General features: G+C 38.2%; 1 protein-coding gene across 4 annotated transcripts in view; it reads left to right on the forward strand.

Moving 5' to 3' along the window:
- The window catches only part of CADM2 (cell adhesion molecule 2), a 756,516-nt gene that overhangs the window by 551,608 nt on the left and 181,593 nt on the right, over positions 1-23,315 (forward strand). For all 4 annotated transcript variants that reach the window (XM_075434116.1, XM_075434124.1, XM_075434130.1 and 1 more), the window contains one exon: positions 5,759-5,908. In XM_075434116.1, coding sequence (XP_075290231.1) covers positions 5,759-5,908 — 150 coding nt within the window. The remainder of the gene's footprint in view (positions 1-5,758; positions 5,909-23,315) is intronic.

Consider the following 23,315-nt stretch of genomic DNA (forward strand, 5'->3'; position numbering starts at 1 on the left):
GAGCCAGTGAATGCTAGGTGCTGCAGTGAGACAAATTCAAACTAGGAATAAAATCCTGTTTTCTTATTTAAACAATGACCACTGCTCTCTGAAATAAATTACCGAAGGTGCCACTAAATTTTCAATTACTAGACTTCTTAAGTCAAGGCGGAGTGAGTTTGTTAGAGGACATTGTTTTGTTCAATCTCTGCTCCCAGATTTAAAGAAATTAAGACAAGTGTTTAACAATTGTATTATGAACCTTTCATACTATGGAGCCATAGTGGTAGCATTCAGTTGTTAAAATGATGACGAAAACTATGATTCTTTTAACATGCTGGACTGAATGTGGCAGGGTCTTTAGGCTTGCCTTCTTGAAGGCTCATCACCAAGTGTTCTTGACTTAATGAGACCATTCATGTGGATCGGAACCAGTGTACTGAATGCTGGGAGTATGAATGCTTTTTTGCAGTGGTGGTACATTATCCCAGATGTAAGGGTGTTTTCCCAAGCAAATACGTCAGGGCGCAATGTGATTCCAGTCAGTGACCCCCAGCCACGGGTCGCTGTGCTGCAGCGGGAGCCTGCTGCCCCCACGGCTCAGCAGTGGTGCCTAGAAGTGGCTGAGGACACCATGTCTGCGTCACCAAAGGCGTGGGTCTTCATCCCCCTGAGCACGTGCATGAGCTGGCAGCTTCGCTTCACCTATTTGACAGAAATGAGGCTTCTCCCACAAAATACTGTCAGTTTCCCCAGGGCCAGATCTAATCTTCAGTGGCATAAAATGACTTCCTTGACACTTAGAATGCTGTGGTAAGTAGCACGATATTGATGCTGTCTGTAACATTCAACTACCTGATTGCTTTTGCAACCTTCTCCAGTCCTTCTAGCCCCAAAGTTCCTACTTCAATAATGCGAGTTAGATGCTGATACAAACAATAAAGTAAATCTTAAATATTTCTTTGTCTTAGTTTTCCCATCACTTACTGAGAATTTCGGTGTTTGTTAAGATATGTGCAGTAACTATTCTTTTGGTTTTGCTCTGTCTGTTTTTCGCTGGTCCGCACAGGCTCTCTTCTTTCCAGTTGGGCTACTTTCCAGATTAGTTAGTTTTCTCTTCCTCTTTCTCCACTTCAAGCATCTTATGAAGCTGTGTGCATCTTGTCCAGATCCACACAGCTTCTGTATTGGTAAGGGATAGGGTGAATGCTTTGGTTTCACTATTACATGCTAGATTATTTCAAAACATCAGCACGCAATAGAGTGGCCAGAGAAAAGAAAGTCCTTCTCACTTCAGATAATGACATCTACATTTTCCATTTAAATGGTTGATCAGAAAAGTTTACCTACTAACCACTCTCCTGGTCAAACAACTATGACTTGACAGTCGTAAGCAAATGGTAGGCTGCATATATGCTGACACCTTCATGATCAGAGCTACATTAGAAAGAGTACCAGGTAATTCTGGGGAGATCTCTCAAAGTATATTAATAGAATTGTAGAATGTTTTGGGTCGGAAGGGACTTTTACAGGCCATCTAGCCCACCACTACCCCCCCACAGTGAGCAGGGACATATTTAACTAGATCAGGTCGCTCAGAGACCCATCCAATGTGACACTGAATGTTTCTAGGGATGGGGCATCCACTACCTCTCTGGGAAATCTGTTCCAGTGTTTCACCAACCACATTGTAAAGAATTTCTTCCTTATATGCAGTCTAAATCTACCCTCTCTTAATTTAAAAACATTACCCCTTGTCCTTTCACAACAGGTGTTGCTAAAATCATTGTCCCCATCTTTCTTAAGTCTCTTAAGTACTGAAAGGCCTCACTAAGGTCTCCCCGCACCCTTCTCTTCTCCAGACTGAACAACCCCAGTGCTCTCAGACTTTCCTCATAGGTGCTCCAGCCTTTGGACCGTCTTTGTGGCCCATCTCGAGACCCACTCCAACAGGTCTGTCTTTCCTGTGCTGAGGGCTCCAGAGCTGGATGCAGGACTCCAGATGGGGTCTCACCACAGTAGAGTGGCAGAATCCCCTCCCTTGACCTGCTGGACATGCTTCTCTTGATGAAGCCCAGGATATGGTTGGCATTCTGGGCTGTGAGTGCATGTTGTTGTCTCATGTCCAGCTTTTCATCCATCAGTTACCCCCAAGGCCTTCTCAGCAGGGCTTTTCTGAATCCCTTCACCCCCCAGCCTATATTGATACTGGGAGCTGCCTCAACCCAGGTGTAGAACCTTGCACTTGGCCTTGTTGAACCTCATGATGTTCACAAAGGCCCACCTCTCCAGCTTGTACAGGTCTCTTTGGATGGCATCCTGTCCCATAGGTGTGTTGACCACACCATTCAGTTTGGGGTCATCTGCAAACTTGCCGAGGGTGCACTCATTCCCACTGTCTGGATCATTGGTATGGACCCCTGAGGGACACTGCTTGTCGCAGATATCCATCTGGACATTGAGCCATTGACCACTACTCTCTGGCTCCAACCTTCCAATTAATTCCTTATCCACTGAACAGTCCACCCATCAAATCCGTAGCTCCCCTATTTTAGAGAGAAGGATATTGTGGGTGGACCATTTCAAAGACCTTACAGACATCCAGATAGAAGACATCTGTAGCTCTTCCCTTGTCCACTGATGTAGTCATGGTCTTCCCTTACAGTGGAAGGGGCTTTGCCCCTCTGGTCCCCATCTTTCAGTCCATTAGCTGGGGAGGGGTGAGGAGAGAGGTTGCTAGTGAAGACTGAGGCAAAAATGTTGTTGAGTCCCTCAGACTTCTCCTCATTTGTTGATATGAGGTTGCCATTCTTGTTCATCAGGCGGAGTACACTTTCTTTTACTTTCTTTTTTTTCTGGCTGACATACCTGTAGAAGCCCTTCGTGTTATTCTTAGCATCCCTTGCCAAGTTCAGCTCCAGCTGTGCCATGGCCCTTCTGACCTCATCCCTACACAAGCAGGCAGCGTCCCTATACTCTTCCCAGGATACCTGTCCCTGCTTCTGCTGCCTGTGCATTTCCCTCTTGCTCTTTAATTTGACCATCAGGTCTCAACTCATCCATGCCAGTCTCTTGCCTTCCTTGCCTGACTTCTTACCGCTGAGGACTGAGAGCTCTTGGGCTTCATGGAAAGCATCCTTAAAGATCTGCCAGCTCTGTTCTGCCCCCCTGTCCCTGAAGGCAGTTTTTCAGGGAGTCCTCTTGACTTACTCCTTGAAGAGCTGAAAGTTTTCTTGGGTTGAGGGCCCATACTAGCACCCTGTCCCTCTAACCATTGCGTGTCATCCCACAGCTTGTCATAGGCAAGCCTGGTATGTTCCCTCTTCCCCTTCACATCTAGTTTAAAACCCTGGTCCTAAATCACTACAGCAGTTTTTTATTAAACTCTCTTCTGCTATTTAATGTAAATGCTAATCTCTGGTGCTAGGGTCTCTTTAATGCTTCTCATATGCAAAAAATATTTTAGCCCATATAGCCTCTTATCCACAACTTGTATTTTAGAAGGTTATTTCTTTGGTAAGATGCCTGTAATTTAGTGGAAGTAATAACAGGCTGTGTGCGTTTTTCTGGATTTTTAAAATTCTAATTTAAGTGATAAGCAATTTATGCAATATCTTGAGGTTCCTTGACACATTGGAATTGAGAGAGGAGGAATGGAAGGAAATGACAAATCTTTTCTGTTTTCTTTTTTTTTCCATACTTGTTTATGAATTTTTGCTCATCAAGTATTTCTCAACATGTGGTTTTCAACAAGCTAGGTTTGATTAATGAAGTGTCATATACAGAGGATGTCATGAGAATTTTGGTTTTTATTGTTTGCAGCATTTAAATTACCCATTTTCAATATTCCATATTTTATTTACTGTAACTGTTATGCTGTTAATAGTAAATATTCTCTTATAGTATATATCAGAATATAGTAGGTTTTGAAATTTAGACATCTACAGGAAGTTGATATTTATGAAAAAGTTATACCAGGTATTTAGATTTAGTGTTTGGATGCACATCCTTTTTTTTAAATTTTTTTTAAAACCAAGACAATTTTTTCTGTTTATATAAAAGATTTATTGTAACTTCGTTTATAGATATGACCTTTCTTTAGCACTGCTGCAAATTTATTAATTTTTTCAGGCTAGAAACACTTAGGCAGTACAATAATTTTTTTGTAAAATATTTGTGGCGTATTAGACTACCTAAATGCTAATGGTTTCAGTGCATTAGATGCTTGTGTAACAGGCCTAAGGCCATCAGAACCTTTTTACGTGTGGAAATGGACAACAATCAAAACCCAGATAGAATTACATTTTTTGCAATATCAGCAAGTCAAATAGAAGTTTAATTATTAATTCCTTATTTAGTAATTCTTTGTGCTGGTCATCTGAAAACCTGTGTACTAGGTAATAAACTTCTAGATTATCATGCTTTCCACATAGAAGGCATGCCTCAGTTTTAACTTAGCTGAGAACAATTTGGAAATGAGACACTAAAATAGGATGTTTCTGTGAAGGTGTTAAGCTGGATTTGTGATTCTGTATTGGAATAATTAGTGGATATTCTACTTATAATTTCCTTGATTTACTTATGACACATCTATGAGCTTGTTCACTCCTGTAGGACTGGAGAGAGATTTTTCGCTTGTGACACATCCCACTTGAGTGTCAGTCTTGGCATTATACTTTTTATGCTAGCAGCTCTACCTGCCCTGGAGTGCTTCTTGTGTTGAGAAGTCCTGTATCAAAGGAAGGGAAGAAAGAAGCGTGTGTTTGATTTAGACTGTTGGATTGTCTTTCTCTTGCATTGTATCCTTGAATAAATTAATAAATCTCCCATAGAATGATGTCTTGCTTATTACTGAAGACCTTTTCTTTCCCACCCACGTTAAAAATTACTTCCATGTTTTCACTGTGCTCCCTTGTTGCAATACTCTGTCAGAATGTGTTGTGCTGTTTGACAAGGACTGTGCTATTCTCACAATACATAAGCACTTTAACCATGCCGTTGAAAATGCTTGTGATTCAAGAACCGGGGTGATACTGCTCCTGTATTGTGTAGAGGTATTTGGAAATCTTCCCAGTGACTTTTCAGCAAGCACTCAATGTGATTCATAGTGCTCTGGGATAGAATCACAGATGTGAAAGACTTACTACATCATCATTTCCATTTTCATAAGAGATTAAGTTATATTCCCTCAACAGAGGATGCGTGCATAGGCTCACACTACATTTGCTCTCCAACAACTTTCTAAACCTGGCAGGAAAAACATTGTCCTGAGAGTTCTTTAAAATGCATAAAAAGAAATGGGGGGTCAAGGCTGCCCAGTCCCTCTAGTTTAAAAATCCTGTGTGGATTTTTACATTACGCTTTCAGTGATGTTTTCAACTGCCATTTAACTCTACTACCTATACTGAGATGTCTATGTAGGTATGTAGCACGTGTGCCCTGTGCAGAGACCTGGTCTGGATGTATGGGTATGTCTGAGGAGATAGAATTGCAGAGTATTTCTTTGGAACTAACTAATGTGACTTTTAGCGGGGGAGAAGGGTGGGGGGGGGGAATCCCTATTTCTCAATTAATCTGTTTCTTGAGTATAGAGACTATGTTGTGAATATAATTTTTTTTAATTTATTGTACTACCTTTTTTGGTCATAATAGATCACACTGAATTCAGGATCTGTCATCTGTGCGTAGCTGCTGCAATAAATTCAGTTCTACAACTTAAATCCTTTTTTTTCTCTTTCTCTCTTCCATTCTCCGTCCTTCCCCTCCCCTCCCTCCTCAGGCAGCCAAGGGCAGTTTCCACTTACACAGAACGTCACGGTTGTTGAAGGGGGAACAGCAAATTTGACCTGCAGGGTCGATCAAAATGATAACACCTCCCTCCAGTGGTCAAATCCAGCTCAACAGACACTGTACTTCGATGACAAGAAAGGTAAATCGTTTTCTGAACTCATGGTTCTGCATCACTTTTTCTAGGAAAGAAGTGTTTAAAACCACTTGCTTTTAATATTGTAATGTGAAAATATTTCCTAGGAATATATTTTTTCAGCTATAATTATTATGTAATTTTTTTGGAGGGTACTTCACTGAAGTACTGTCTTGTGTGTAGAGTTGTATTTTATTATCAAAGGAAAAGAATAATATTTTAAATTCTTACTGCAAGCTAATTTGGAAAATATTGCTGTAAAATATCTTGGAAGAGCATTTATGGGTGTTAAGAGGCTGGCGAGGGAAATAGTAGTCCATAAACCTTGTGACTTGCTTTTATTAGTGTGTGTTTGTGTGTATACATATATATTATATACATTTATATATATGTATATAATCCCACTATTTGCTTCAAGTGTATTGCAGTTTGGTTGTTAGTGCAATATGCAGTTGCTGTGGTGGTGGTCTCAAAACTTAAAAATACTCGGGTTTAGAGCCCTGATTTTTCTGGTCATACTATGTAAAGGTTTTTTAATTTTGGTTAAATTAGAGGGGGGAAAAAGACAGGAAAATGTCCATTCCTTACAAAAAGAAGGGCATAATCACTGCAGTAGGATGTATTTCTAGTTCATTTATCTTACGCTGAAATGAAAAAGCGTTACGTTTTACGTAATAGAGTGGTAACATAAAGTTCATATTAGATTCCATAAAGAAATTAAAGCTAATGTTATGAGGAATAAATTCATCACCTTGCTTCAAAAATGCAAAAGCTTTGGTGTTGGTTTCAGTGGTACAGAGCTTCAACAGTATTTTATACTTAATTCTACTGCTTGAATTTATTCTGAAAGGTGCTACATACTCTAGAACATGTTTTAACAAGTGCAGTTATTCCTCTGCTTGTAATTAAATAAGTGCTGTCCAAATGCTTTGCTGAATGATTACAAGACTTTAAAACACCCTGTAGGACTGAAAATTCATTGTGGATCTATGCAATTCAATAAGACTAGAGTCTAAAACCTGTCATTTTATACCTGCAAAAGCTGCAATCAAAATATGTTTTCTTGCTATTAATATAATAGCTGAATAGAATCTCTTTATGGTGTTGAAGTGGTTCCTTTCTCTTTTATCTAATTTCCTGTAGTGTGTAATCATTTGATTTGCAATTTCTTTGAAATCATAAGTACCTTTTGAATGTAGGATTGAAGATGAGAGGTTTATAAGGTGCAAACCTTTGAGACGTAAGTCTAGTTCTGTAACCCTTACTCCTATGGACTCCTGTATTTTAGCTGTAATCGTTAGTGATTTGGGATGGGCAAACAATGTCTGCAAAACTAAAAGCAGAGAGAAATTGTCTGTTGATAAAGCACATCAATATTCACAAAATCTATATCTTTTATAAAATAAGTGATACTGTAAAGGATGCTGAGAAGGACATGGGAGGACTGCAAATAGATTAATTTGAAATTTGTAGCCATTTTGGTGTGAATTGAATTTTCTGTGTACTTTAGCTAAACCTGTACTTTTACAATAAATAATTGAAGTTTGTATTACTTTTTAATATAATGAATTGAAGCAACAGAATTTGAAAGGCATGCAGCATAGTAAGTACTTAGAAGCAATTTATATTCCCCACAGGAAAAGTGAGGAGCTGAAGTGTGTAAATTTAAAGGACCATGCTCTTTACTGAACTTTTATCTTGTCCCAAGACTTCGAGAAATACTTGATGACACATTTTACGGGGGGGATAACTGTGCATCTGTTAGACAGGAGAATGTTTTTATATATTGAAGAAAAACTCTAGGTCCTTCAATCAGAGAAATTTAGTCTTTCTTACACTAGTAAAGCTTTGCACTCTACGTCACATTTGCAGACTTGAGTGTACCAAGAGGAGTGAGCAGTGCATCCAACTTTCACATTCAAAACATTCTGCCATTTCTGAAAATGAAGTTACAGCTGCCTTCATTGGCAATTTTTTCTTTGTGTATATGTATGTGTTCTTATAAGTGAGAGAGAGATTTCCTTTACATGCTTTTGATGCTTGTGTTATTGAGCCAAAATGGAGAGATATTTATGGCGCTGATATCTTGGTGCTTTTCTCAGTATATGATGGCAAGGTGAACTGTAAAGGCTTCATCCTTTTTTTTTTTTCCCCACTTCTCCCAGCCAGGCATACAATTTGGCTATAAAAATAGCTTTCTACTAGATCCAGTCATTACATTTAATTTATTGAGAGCAGTGCCTCAGCCAGAGTTTTTCAAACCTGTCTCTTAATATTAGCCAAAACCAGCCTTCAGATCTTACTTCTCCCTTCAGCACCATGAAAACTGCTGTTTAATAGCTGTGTTTCTCAAACTCTGAAAATTCATGAAAACTGAGTGGGCATAGGGTACACAATGGTGTAGGTTTAAGTTCTGTGTAGGAAACAGAACCTTAGCAGAGGAGCACCTCCAGTAGACTTTATAGCCATCAGAGCTGAGTCACTGTGGATATTGCCACATTCAGAACCAAATCAAATTTGCATGCCTTTAACTTTACTTGCCTTTGTTAAGTTATTTTCTGTAAGTGTACTATTAAGAATGACACACATAGGAAAGACAGTAGATTTCTTTTATGTCTGGAAGCATAAAAAAAATCATGAAACCTTTCTATTTATTGCTATATATTTTAATGATTATGAGATAAGTAGTGAAACAAATGAAGTCAGATAAGTATCAAAAGAGGGTCCTAACTGCCGCAAAGGATGAAGGAAATGACAACAGTCAGCATATGGCAGAACAGGTGCCAAAAATAGAGTAAATTGTCCATGCAGTAAAAAGCCCTTGGTGGGACCCCTTTCATGTTCACACTTCTTTCTCTAGCAAGTTGGTTCCCCTTTCTTGCAAAAAGATTTTTCTGACCAAAATAGAATTTTTTATGGGCCAGGAAGAGAGAATCTTTTGGTCAGATGGAGGGAATGTCTGCTTCCCAGTCCCTTGCCTTTCAGCAAGGGGTTTATTATTAGTCTCCAATTTATTCAAAATGGATGACATATATTGTGAAAACATGTTCATGTCAGTTTGTATTCTTCTGAAATATGATGCAATCATTGACATTGAAGTTAGGAGTCATATTCTTCCTTTTCCTTTTTTAGATATTTTAAGTAAGTATGGAAATGCAGTGAACCAAATACTAAGCTACACTCTTAAAATTATCCTTGTGCTTCTGCTTGTATTCTGCCATGGCCACATGTTTTTCACTACAGATTTTGCTCAGTTAGGAGGATTTAGTGGCTGTCACAGAACACTTCTTCCCCCACACTCCCAGCAATTTCATATTTAATATTTATGAAGGAGACAAAGACTATCTTTAAATTGAGACATTTTTGGCACCTAGCCTATACAGTCTTAAGATGAAATAGATAGAAAATGAACAGAGTTTTGTTTCAGAAAAGGCAGTGCTGTAAATTTAGTGAATACGAAACCGCAGTTCAGAGGTTGTTTCCAGGTCCTCATCACTTGAGGTAGTTGATTTGGTTTTTGTTGTAAATTTAGGCCTTAAATGTGTTTGACTCATGGTGATGGGAATTGTGGGAGGAAAGAAATCCTCTTTTCCTACAGGAAAGCAAGTTACAGTTTTATTTTATTAGCTAAGCAAGGTAGAATAGTTACTTCCCTCCAACTCTTATTTTTACACTCTAAAATATACTAAAACTGGAACTAATTTTGTCTTCATTATTATTTTAATACACATTTTCTAAAATATGCAAAAATACATGTTTGATCTTGTGAATTTTGTCTCATTGACTGATCTCCTTCAGCATCCTGTCTCTCTGTTGTCCTTTCTGGTGCTTCTGGATTTTTGCGATTCCTCTACCTTGCAGCTTCAAGGACATTGTGTATTAATTTGATTTTTAATTCTTTCTCTTTCATTTCAAGCATAAAATCTTCACCTGACAGTAGAATATAGATAGTCTAGTTGCATAAACGAATAAATGGTTTTAAATTTTAATAGGCTTAACAAACTTACCAAGACCCCCCTCGGTTTCCCACCTACCAGACAGAATTTTAAAGATTATGTCTTCTTAGAAAATATGAATTCACAGCTCACCCTGAGCAAGTTCAGATTCTTTAGAAACAAATGCAAATTTCATGCTGCACATGAAACGAGTTTTTCCCTACACAATTTTCAATTAAAATGAATAATTGCCATAGAAACCTCTGTATCACTTTATGCACCCAAGTACCTATAATTATATAGCTACCTTTGGAAGAAGCACAATGTGCAGCTACATAGAACTGGCAGATATGATTTTAAATTAATATAGGTTATTTTATTTTATCCTCACTAGTGGTACTTCTTAAGGATTTTGAGTGGGCAATAAACACAGACAAATATGAATGCAGATGTATAACAAAAAGGGTGTAGCATGGAAACAGTGATGGTTGATAGAGAAGACTGAAAAGAACCTTCATTCAGCTTGCTATAGCAGCCGTCTTCTCATGTTCCCTTTCAGTATGGAATATAGATACATATGGAGCAGGATTATGAGTTGTGAAGGAGACGTGTACAAGTGAACGATGGCTGTTAATGTCAAAGGTGTTTAATCTCATCAATATAGAAATGTGCAATCAGACTACAAAAATAAAGATAAATGGTACTTGGTGTATACATACCTAAGAGTTTTGCTCAGTCAGGCAAGTGCATGTGTAAAATACCTGCTCTTCACTTTAATAGCTAATTTTGCAGGTCTATTGGTAGTAAAACAAGCACTGTGTTGACATTGATCATGATAAGTTTGCCACAAACTGACATGCCAGATTTTAACGGGACATATGCCTGATGCTAATCATAGATGGGTATGTGTCCCTTGTGCTGGCATCAAGTAGTAGCACTTTCATGTCTTACTAAAAAATTACAAAGCGTATTCCAATCCCAGGATTTTTCATCCCTCAGCAGCAGAATACGTTTCTTTAGATGACCTTTGAATTTTAACATGTAAGAGTACTTGGCATTTATGTAACTCCCTATCAGTCTGAAAGCTTTCAAAGATACTGGTGCACTAGGCAAGGGTATGAGAGGACACTGTGCTTGCAAAGCTCATGAGAGCTTCCCTGATAGTCACAATGACTCAGGTGAGCTTGTGGAAACATGCTTTGGTATAGCAGCTGCCTATAAGGTTCTGCATTTTCTCCTCTCGGAGGTGGCACTGTGTTAGAACTTGCTGGTAAGTTTAGAGACAGAATGTGTCTCTAATCAAAATGTGCCTTTTGGCATACGTAGCTGTACTATCAACTCCACGAAAACAACTCCTAACCTTTTTCTTTCTCAATATAAAGATATTTAGAGGGAGACTCTGAAATTCACAGTGCACTAGGGATGGGTTTTTAATTACAGTGTCATGTATGTCAGTTTAGGAGGAGTCATTAATGCAGAGAACTTTAATTCTTACTGTACCACTGTCAAAACTAAATGGTGATAGAATTGCCATACAAAAGGCTGGCACTTTCAGGCATTAAAATCCTGTCTCTCTGATGATGTAGACATACAACTCCTTCCTAGTTAGCTGTATTTAGCCTTTGACTTGTTCCGTGGAAGCCAGACTCCAGATATTGAATTTGAGTATAAATCCAGTTTACACCACTCTGGGGATTCAGCCTCAGAATCTAATCTACATAAACAAGCAGAGGCACTTACAAGTTACAATAATCATTTGAGAGTATATCTAATTGGGCGGAAATGGTGATCTTCCTTCCTGTAGAATATTTAGTTATTCTAGTAAGCAGCTGAATTTAAGATCTAGGTTTACATGTAGACAAACAATCCTCAGGCAGAAGGAATAGGCTTGTACAAAAAAGTCAGAAGCAAAGAAAATAATGCCTCTTTTTGCAATGGAAAGGAAAGTGGGAAAGACATGTTTTATAGGTTAGTTATTCAGACAGCGAAGCAGACAGGCTGTATTTTTGGGAGAACTGAGAGCGTTAGCATTTACGTAATGTGAAATCGAGTAGCAATGATGGATGGACTTCAGAGTCCACCTTCACACGCTCTGTTTCCTATTACATAATTGAGTGGAGATGGTATCAGGCAGTAGATGATGACCAAGCTCCATCCTAGGGTTCGCATAAGTTAGAGATTCACTGTTACTTAGTTTAATAGACCCTTTCAATGAGATAATACCTTGTAGTAAAGCTATGATGTAGCATGAAAAGCAATGGGAAAAATACAAGAAAACTATAAAGATAAATATTGAAGTATGTCTTTACAGTTGTAAAAGTTGGGGGGAAGGTATGTGGAGGGACAGGATTTACTTTCCCCCCCCCCCCCCCCGATCTGAATAGCAATAGCTTGTAAATGCCTTATAACATTTGACAGGTTTTTAGCATTTGAAGAAAAAATTGCAGGAGATAGAAATCTGGTTTTCACTGAGAGCTTTCCATGAAGATCATCTAGAATAGTTTTTCCAAGATCTATAGTTAAGTTTAATTTTTTATGTTGGTCAGATCTGTTGATTTCACAATTCTACTACACAACTATCAGTAGCTGTCTGGCCAGCTTGTATCTTTCCTTGAGGCCCATGGTGTGATGTATAGGTTTAGATGACCTGGGTTAAGTCTTTCATCTGCAATTTTATTCTTACTAAAGGGCTTTTATGCTCACTAACTCCCCTGCAGTGGGGTGGGGGAGAGTATCGGAAGGGCAAAACAAAGAAAAAATTATGGATTGAGGTTAAGATAGTTTAATAAGTGAGGGAAAAAGAAAGAAAAAACAAAAAGCAATGCAAAACCAATCCCTCATCATCACCCATCAGCAGACCAATGCCCAGCCAGTCCCTGAGCAATCCCTACTTTGGGGAAACAAACCCCAGTTTTTATTGCTGAGCACAGTGCCATATGGCAGGGAATATCTCTTTGGTCAGCTGGGGTCAGCTGTCCCAAATGTGTCCCTTCCCAGCCTCCTGCCCACGGCCAGCCTGCTCACTGGGGATGCAGAGTGAGAAGCAGAAGACCTTGACCCTGTGCAAGCACTGCTCAGCCATAGCCAATGCATTGGTGTGTTACCAACGCTTTTTTGGTCATGAATCCAAAACACAGCACCATATGGGCTGCTGTGAAGAAAATGAACTCCCTCCCAACCAGACCCGGTACACTCTGCCTCTGAGCCATGGGTAGGAAATGAGCTTAAATGATTTTGGCTAGTAGTTCCTCAATGCTCGGAGGAAAAACAAAGTTGTCATCTTAGAGCTTTTGAGGTCAAAAAGTGTCTCACTCGATCTTTAAAAAACAAGGTTTCAAGAACAGGTTGCTGCTTTTGAAAGCTGGAATGCTTGTGTTCATGTGTAACATGATAACATGATAAAAGAGAGCAGGAGTCTGTTAAAATATCTTGACAGTTATTGTCTGTATGAATATGAAAATTACATTTAAAAATGTATTACAATGCATTAGAATATTATTTCATTGCAATACATTTGTAGAACTACTCCCACTTACAACATTTATTTTTTCATTTCTTATCAGTATTAAGGGAGCAAATGAGCGTATTGTAGAGGTGGTTAGAAAGTGTGGGAGTTTGCATTATATTGTGCTGAAGTGTGGGTACATGCAGAAATTAGGTTTTCCAGCACTCAAGCTAAATGGAGAATGAAGCTGATACATTGGAATATGATGAAATGAAACAGTAGTTATGATGACACTGCTAAGATTACTCTGTTATGAAGTTTCATGATGCTAAACTGGTGGCTATTTTTGTTTTAAATGGCAAAGAATCTTCTAAGGCGTGAGAAATCTTGGGGGGGTGGTTAGAAGCAAGGCTCAAAAAAAAAAAAAAGGTGGAAAAAGAAATTTCATATACCTGACCTCTCTGCACTAGTTGTTTGTGTGGATGAGAAAAAATTCCTGGGGTTTCAGAAGAAAATGGACCTATTACATTAAATTCTGAACTCATCATTTTCTTTGAGACAACTCTTAGAGCAAATGATAGCGAGGAACAATTTGAGTGCAGAGAAGGGCAAGTGGGAGAATATGCTTACGATGATAGGCAGTAGATCCAGGAGCAGCAGAGCTCAACGCTGTACATCATAAGGAAAGTGAAGGTAGGCAGAAAAAGAAATTTTGTTTTTAATCAGGAACACAGTGAACAGTGTTCCTTAGGGAAAGTGAAGGTTATCTTTTAAAGAAACTAAGTGACAGGCAAGAGTGGTGATTATTGTATCACAACGTATTCAGTAGAGTCATAGCGATAAGAGAATTACCAGAAGGACCAGAACCTGAATGTTTTGTCATACAAGAAATTGTCAGAGCCAAGAGAACTTAACTTTGCAAAGAATAGCTGATATTTGTGGGGCCAGTGAAAATTATATGCAGCAGTGGAAAAAGTTGAAGTGCAATATTTAGAAATGGCATATCAGATTATAAGGGAATAGACAATGCTTGAGGAGAAAAGCATAAAAATATTCATAATTAAATGGGAAAGACAGTCACAGAACATTCAGATATTCATAGGACAGAAAGGTGTGATATATTGCATACAGAAACAAGAAAAAATTCAAAACACAAGTACAGTCATGACTTTGCCTCTGAATGACGAAACTCTTACCAGGACAAACCAGAACCTGTTTTGGCAGGGGGGGTGGACTAGATGACCCACAGAGGTCCCTTCCAACCCCTAACATTCTGTGATTCTGTGAAAACGTGACAGTATCTGCATGGCACAGTGCAGTGATAGGAAGAGACATTTGGGCTAGCACTTCAGCTAGCTAAGATGTTCCTGGCAGATCTGTCCACCTCCACAAGGTTTCTCCAAGCAAATTAGGTCAGCTGAAAAGAAGAACCTTTTAGCATAGCTTATAAACATGCATGTAGCTTAACACATTTAAAGTCTAAGATTTCACAACACACTGGCTAGTGATTCTGGAAACAATCAATCAAAAGCTGGCTTCAAAACAGAAAGAGAAATTGAATGCAATATGGTCACAGAGCAGCCCTAGACTAACAGCAGGTGGTACAGTCACAGCCATTCCAGCTGCTTTTAGAAGGGGTGAAGTGGAGATTAGCTATCAGTCAGCAAATCCTGCAGGAATAAAAACACAGGGATCAAGGAGAAATGTAGTCCAGAAGAGCGATTCAACATCATATTCTTAAAGAATTACCCAACTGAATGGAAAACAACTCCAAAGGATATGACTGAAGGACAGTGACTACTATGTAGGAAAGTAATAAAGAAATAGGAAAAGCCTCTTCTGTCAACATGATGCAGAATTCCCAGTCTGGATTAACTAGACCTGAGCCAACTGGATTCCAAACCCACCACAGAAGCAGGTTTGATAACCTTGTTTTACCTGTGGACTTCAGCTTTCTGCCCGCTGAAGCTACAGCTTCTCTGAGAAGATGGAGGCTTGTCAGATTGACCACTTTCACATTGCTCACTCCAATATGAGTCCCAAAGCTACCTGTGATCCAAGAAGGCAAGTCTTCACAATGTTTTAGTAGCAGGGCTTGAGCGTTTATTGGTTAGAGGAGGCAAGTTCTCTCTGAATTAGAGCTAACTGGCCTACAGTGAGCGTGAATGTCTGCGGCATGCATTCCTTCACTCCTATTTTCATGCTTAGCAAGGGTGAAGACAGCTTGGGTCTTTTTTCACTGTTAGCATGGATTTTCTTTTCTTTAATCTAAAAATGGAGAAGATACTGATAAAGGCTCACTATCAGCTGCTCTGTGTACCATAGGAAGGCTGAATAGTAAAAGATTGGACTTCTTAGTATTTAAAGACTATAGTAAAGCAGAATACCATTTTTCTTTTAAACAGTCACCCTAAAAACATAATCCATTGTTGACTTGACATCAAGTGATATAAAAGAACAAAATTGGAAATCCTGATTTTGTTTAGGATGAAGAGCTGCAAAACAGATCATTAAAAATATGTATATCTACTGAAACACGTTTGTAAAAGATACATACTAATTCCAACTGAAATTTTTAATACCTCCTATATATTGCAGTCAGACCTTATCATGTGAATATAAATCCCGCTCTTTTACCAAAAATAGAATACCTTATTTAAATTTCCATTGGCAGTGGGAAACAAATTTTTGAAAAATTTTACCAGATCTAACATCAGATGTTATGAAGCCAATGCAAAAGCTAGATGATTTGTTTACAGGAGGATTGCAGTATTAAGGTCATGCAACCTGAGGATTTTAATATGTCCAAAGGTTTAAATAAAGGCAGTAAATGTACACTTTCATAGTGCCTGGACCTACAAATATTACTATTTTCAATTTCTGAGATGGAAGTGAAGGATCTACCGTTATTAGAATTGCTCACCTCTCCACTGCCTTTCTGGTAAAAACTTGTTTAAGGAGCTTCCCTTCATGATTGTTTCAGCACAGAAAATGTAACAAATCATCATGTCCTGGATCTTTAAGGATCTATGTGCAGAAAAGTAATTGCTGATGAGCTGCTGATATGGGGTGAAAATCTTCAATAACTCGGTGAGAGACTGTGTGATGTTCCACTGTGAGCCAAAGAAAATAACTTTAAATTGAACAGAAACGAGAACTGAATCAACCTGAATGAGATTACTTTCAGAGGTATGTACTCTCCGCAAAAGGAGCTTGAGGAAACACAAAAACCAAAAGGCAATTGTGCAAATGGAGAAGAAAAAACCCCAACAAACCAGCAGCACACTGCAAGTTCAAGGCATGTTAACAGATGCTAAAAACAATGACTAAAAAATCACACCAATAACAGGTAATGTACAGTAAGTGATGGATAATTATTTTGATCTATATATTAATAGTCAAATATTAGTAAGTTTTCAGAATGCTTCTTAAAGAATATGAACGAGTTACAAGACTGGGAAGAAAAATAAAGTTTCTGAAATTTAAAATAAAACAAAGATGTAAGTTAACTGTATAGAAGATAACAGACGTATTTTTTTGAAAGAAGAAGACAGAAGTGAATTTCCATCTTGGAGTGTGAGAGGCAAAAACGCATTTTTTATATGTGGAAGCTGTATTACAACTGGCGCTGCATCCCAAATGCCTTCCAGTTTAGTGAGATATGGACAAACTGTTGGAACAACCATTATCTTTTCCTTCCTTGACTCTCAGCTTAGCTGGTGAAGCAAAGGAAGCAAAGGCCCATTGATCAGTCTGATCAAACATTTGAAGTGTAAGCTGTCACAAGCTATTATTATTTTATTTCTCTCCGTAGCTTTATTCAGTAGCAGCCTAAGAGACTAATAGCATGCAACTACACTGATAGCTCAAATGTATGTTAAATGGAAGCAAAATCAACTTAAATAGGATTTTGTTATCTAAAATAACATTTAGAGGGAAAAATACAATGCCATCTTACTAGATCATTCTTCTCATCCAGATTATCTGGTGGTGATTCAGTTTCCACAACTGACAGAGCTTGGTGTGCATCACAATGTACAGTCTTAGCACATGTGTATTTATTTTACTTCATACAGGACATGTTTTCCCTTTTGGTATTCTTCAGATTTGTTAGTCAATTTTGCAGCCTAAAAATAAAGCGAGTGTCTGTATTTTTCCCATCTTGAATAAAATTATCATGTGTTTCAGTGCAAATCCCATCATTTCTATTTTAATACCATGGTTGTTCTGCTTACTAACACAGAGGAAAAAAAACCTGCCTGAATGGAACCATGTTCAACAAATATGCCAGACTTGATGTAATATGAGTAGGTATTACACAGAACTAGTACTTACAATACTTGTAAATAATACAAATAATGCAGACGAGTTAAAATCTGCCTTAATTCAAAGGAAGAAAATATTACAATGACTTGCAAGGCAATTCATAGCATGTGATTGTGGGGATAGAATAACACCCTTAAATCCTTTTTACCTCAGTTATGGATAGAATAAGTTGTATTAGCGACTAAAATAGTAGAAAATGAACAGTTACACTGTACTAGAATCAAACAGTTTTGGTTTTGCTTGCTGTATGAGCAATCGGGTGGTGAGCAAACTTAAAAATTATTTTATTAAATATATATATTAATGATTCAAACTCTTAATTGTCAAAGATTGCTTAGGAGAGTCACAGAACAGTCACATTCCATTTCTTTTAACAGTATGATAGAAAATTTTTGTACACAATTAATTCAATGATTATCTGAGAATGGAGGATAGGGTCTGAGAAGTAAAGAATTGCCTCTGTTGAGCTGAACCATGGGGAATTTCTGGAAGATTTACAATTGTATTGGCTCATTGCTTAATCAGATGGCAGAAAGATGTTCCCAGTATGTATTCCTTTCTTTAATGAAAGAGGTGATTAACCCATGCAAAACGCTATCTTTAAAGACTTTTTTTCTCCAGCTACCTAGCGACATTTTGTTTAATCCCTATTTTGGTACGCTACAGATGCACAGTATGTTCTGCTGATGCACTTGATAAAAGACATTTATGATCATTTTTAGTTTTTGAAGAATAAATGTTTATCATAGTCACACCTTGATAGAAAACCAGAAGAGGCGTGAAGACAGTGCAAGGACTCTGACAGCTGAGCTCTTGGCAAGTCTAATAGTGACACTTTAAATGCTTCTGTCTCCAGTTGTCTCTCCTGCCCCACTGCCAGATGTCAGTTAAAGACATTGTGGCAGAAGTTAAAGCAGTGGCAGAAGGGAGTTTGCTTTTTGCCCATGTAGGAAAATTTGCAGCTGGTTTCCCGATTCAGTTCCTTTGTTCTGATTCTGCTATGGGAGTGGTAATTGCTAGTGCTGGGGATAGAGTCCGAGGCTGTTTCTTAAACTACCATTGCTAATTCCATCAAAGCACTTACGTCACAGCTCTTAGACTGCTGCAGAATAACTCTCGTCTGCAATCCTCTGGTCTGCCTGGGGAACTCTCTTGACAGTTCTGATCCACTGGAAAAGTAGAAATGTCAACTTAAAAAGTCAGACTAGTATCTGCATTAGTCAGAGCTTTCTTAGCAACTGACTCACACATATGGAATTTTCTCCCTGGGCGGATAAGCCAGGATTGTGAATGGTTGTTTTTTCAGACCTGTTGAAGGCTTCAGCTTCCCCGTATTAACATTTTAAAAAATTGCTTATTGTTTTTTTTTCTCACAATGCACAGCGCTTTGATGCTGCCTGGTCAATTTTTTGCATTTCATATGGCTGTCTTCCTGCAGATGAGCATCTTCTAGCATGGGGCTGGGGGGAAAGCTATGGAAGGGAAGGTTTATTCCTTCTTTGTTTGTTGCAGTGTCCTATTTAATCCTGGAATTGTTCTTGCACTCAACTGGAAGGATGACCTTAGAGCTGAAGCAAGTAGGAACCTTGAAATCATGCAACTTGCTGTTCCTCTGAGTCAGGAGGCCAAGCGTAATCTGTGGTGCTCTCGTTACGATACTTGTGTCAGCCTCTATTCACTAGTTCTTAGTAAAACATCTGAACAACTTCATGGGTTCCAGTTCCTTGTAGCTGGCAAGGATCCTTCCCATGTGTTTTTCAGGTAAATTTGTTGCTTACCAGTCATTGTACAAATTATGTTATAAACAAGGCTTCAGGTGAATGACACATGCCTGATCTTTTACCCTGAATTAATGTCTGTAAGAGGCTATGAAAGGGAACTTCTCTCACAGTGAAGAACAGAAAATGTTTGGAAAGAAGTACCAGACTACTGTACCCTCACCCACTCTAACAGGCATCCTTAGTCATCAAGACGTCTTGCCTTTGTTGGTCTTTCAAGCATAGCTGTGTATTCACAATCTGCAAGCTTCCTCACTGAGGTTGCTGGGCATTAATGAGGAAAATTAAGTTTTTTAAAGTTACCCTACTTCAGAACTCGACTGGAGTGAGATCTGGAATTGCTATTCTGAAGGAAATATCACCATTTTAATATTCTTCTTTTCAAAATGCAGCATCAAGTATTGAATTTGATTTTTGGGGGAGAAATTGACTGGCGTAAACAAAAAACTTGTTTTTATATCTTAAGTAAAATGTTTATTTCAGTTCAGCACTATGCATAGAATGCAAACTTGTTCTAAAATGAAAATACTCCTTTTCCATCCTATCACTACAACTAATTTTTCTTTTCATATAGAAAGTAGAAAATGAGGCATTACTATGTCAATTAGTTAGTGTTTTTTCAATGAATTATGATTTGTCAATGAGATTTTTACAAGTTCTTTTTAGAACACATCAGCCCATTTGATAAAGTATCATTTATTTTTTTTCTCTCTATTCACTGGCTTCGAATCAAAAACTAAACTTGATAGAAGATTTGGTTTAATTGCCTAACTTCACACACTTGTGACAGGTATGGTATTTTGGAACAATGGAAAGGTCCACTTCAGGAATCAGGTTCATATGTGTAAGAGTTGACCTAAATCTCTGAATTTCAGTCCTTTGGGAAATGGGAGCAAGGCATGAACCTTGGCATGACAGAGCAAAACGCCACCAGAACAACCTGTGCTCACAAGCATTACCTTACTGTCAGAGAAACATCCAGTTCTCACAGAGGGAAGTTCAAGCCACTGGGTTGGAGAGCTGCAAGCCCAGTTCCCTGCTCTATCACAGATGCAGAGTGCTAAGGGCACACCTGTGAATGCCTGTCTGTAGACAGCACAGGGATAGCATTACAAGGTAATGTGTTGCTAAATAGCATTACTTCATGTTGTGAAAAGGTCTGACCGTAGTATAGCTGGATCATTTCAGATTCCTTTTGTGTCATTTGCTTGTGGGATTCATTCTTAATGGAAACAGAAGCAGAAAAGTTGGCTGCCACTTCTTTAATAGGGCATCTTAAGTTTTTTTTTTTTCTGCTTGTTTTCAGAAAGAAAGCAGCACCAATAGGGATAGAGAAAGTTACTGTTTACAAGCCCTTTAACCGTTTCTTTACTTCCTCATTAAAAAATAAGACCTTGGTCATATCTGCGCTCTAAAATAGGAGAGTAAAAAACCAAGATGTATCTGTGTTTTGATGCCCTCCTTTTTTGCTGAACTCTTCTGCTCCTAACTCCTGAGGAAATTAAAACTATGATATAAAACATGTTGTAGCTTTGTGTAAAATAGCTCACTTTTGTAATGCTAGATTTTCAAAATCCATCTTGGTTTGAGTATTGAAGTTGTCAAGGAGGTACATGCTTTTACCCATTTATAGATGAAAGTGTGCTAAGCAGGAAGATGTATTTTACCCAGTCTTGCAAACCACATCCTTGCTTCATTACTCATATTATTCTCTGTCTGACTGCATTCCAGTTAAGGTGATGTAAGAAGAGCTCATTCCAAATACATTTCTTTCTGCTCTGTCTCTGCTACTCGAGCCAGAGTTCATCACCACAAGAAGATGCAGTGCCACATCAACACACAATGTCGAGGCTCCCAATGACAGTCATAAATGCTTTCCTATCGTGTTATGTTTGAAACACTTCTTTTTAAGAGCCTGTAAAGGAATTTAGAAAAGCTAATGCAACTCAGGTCAGCTTGTCCTATTTCACAGATTTTTAAGCCTGGATGAGCTTGGAATCATTCTCCAGATCAATGTGTCCTAAAGTGTATATCATTTCCTTTTCAAAAATGAGAGGATTTACTGTCCAAAAAATGTCAGCCTTGTTGCTGAAGAATTTTAAGAGGTGCAGTTCATCTGTGTTTAACAAAATATGCTGGCAATGATGTTGTCAATTTGTAATGAAGTAAGTTAAGGGGTCTGTGTACAATCTATCAGTGTATTGCAGCTTACCAAGAGGATGGTTTTCGCACTGGTCAGTAATAAACCCATTTTGCCAAAAAAAAAAGATCACACCCCTATTAATATAGATTATCTCTTTCAGATTGTGATAGAATCTTCCCCTTTGTCCCTGGACAGTCAAATAGCCTACGTCTATGTTTATATTCTCAAACATAGGAAAGAGTAGAAAAGAAAAAGAGCAAATGGAAGTGATATGAAAATGTCCTGATTCATTTTATGTGCTTTGTAACAATTTTAAGGAAGGGTATTCAGGCAGTCATATTTTGTGGTGAGTTCCTATTTCTTCTGCTAACTACCAATAATAATCAGATTTTTTTTTTATGTCAAACTGATCAAGGAAAAGTAGATCAGAATTGTCCTTCAAGGTGTAATAGAGGTGATAAGGATTAATTTCTTATTTTAAAATGTGGAAATTACTCTCCTTGTCTGAGAGCAGTATGTCATCCAACCATCCCCCCATTACCCCCGTTTAACTTATGATAAAAAGGGCTTTGCATCTCGCTACACGGGCATGACATGAAGGAGACCTATTAGTAAAGATTTAATAAGCCTGGAATAGAGGGTAATAGAAATTGAATTGATTTAATTTATGTGGTATTGGCAACAATAAGATCTGAGAATCTTCAGAGGTTTTCCCTTCTGCGGTAGTTGGAAATGAGCAGCTATTTTCAAGTCGTGTTCCTGCAAGATGTGTACTGTCAGTGTGTTTTTTTCAGACTTATTTGGAATTTTGTGAGTGTTTGTATTTAATCTGAAATCTTGAATGAAAAATCATTTTTAGCCAGTATTCCTAGTGAATGGTAACATACGTGATTGCACCATCTGTTAACTCACATTCTTTTCTTCCAAATGCTCCCTCACAAATATTTGAACCTTCCAACCTATTGGAAAGAAAATATGAGTATCAAATATGTGTAAAATCATGGGTATTAGGAGTAGGAAAAAAGTGATCCAAAATTATTCTGCTACTGTGAGAAAGGCAGGTAGAATTTGATTCTTCTTCATGCGAAGAGACAGAGACTGACTAGGCAGCTGAGATAGGAGAATGAGGCAGATAGTCAACATGCAGAGCTCCAGACCGGAAGGGTAACTCCCATTTCTTTCTCACCAAGCAGGGAAGGATGGAGAAGGAAGCTGAGAATTTTTGAAAAAGGGGCAAATTAATTACTGTGGTTTAAACAAAGTAGAACTGCTTGGGAGTTCAGCTTTTAGTAGCTCTTTACTGAACAACTAAAAACTCATTAATAGCACTTTAAATACTTCTTGTATATGCAAGAAATAAAAGTGTAACAGGTTGAACTCCAGCCTTGGTGCTAAGGATAAATACATACCAACAGTTGCCTAATAGACAGATTATGTCAGTAACAGGTCAAATCATCACGTGGCATAGCAGATACAACTCTACACTTCAGTAACATTGACTTGCTTATGTAAAGAGTTAATACGCCCCCATAATTCTAGGTGCAATGAAGTTCTGCACCAGGCTGAAGAAGTCTATAATAAGCAAACATGAAAATGCTCTCTGTACTGGAGCTCAACTGGAACTTTATTGATCTGCTGTTGAAGTGAACACAAGCAAGTGCTCACTGCAAGCCAGTGTTTATTCCCAAGGTACAAAGGAGTTTAAAATCTTGACTCACTATAAAGAAGACAGAATGAAGAAGAAGAAGAAGAAGAAAACTTCTGTTCAGAAATTTTAAGATATTTC

This window comes from Opisthocomus hoazin, chromosome 1, assembly GCF_030867145.1.
Source record: "Opisthocomus hoazin isolate bOpiHoa1 chromosome 1, bOpiHoa1.hap1, whole genome shotgun sequence".
NCBI lineage: Eukaryota > Metazoa > Chordata > Aves > Opisthocomiformes > Opisthocomidae > Opisthocomus > Opisthocomus hoazin.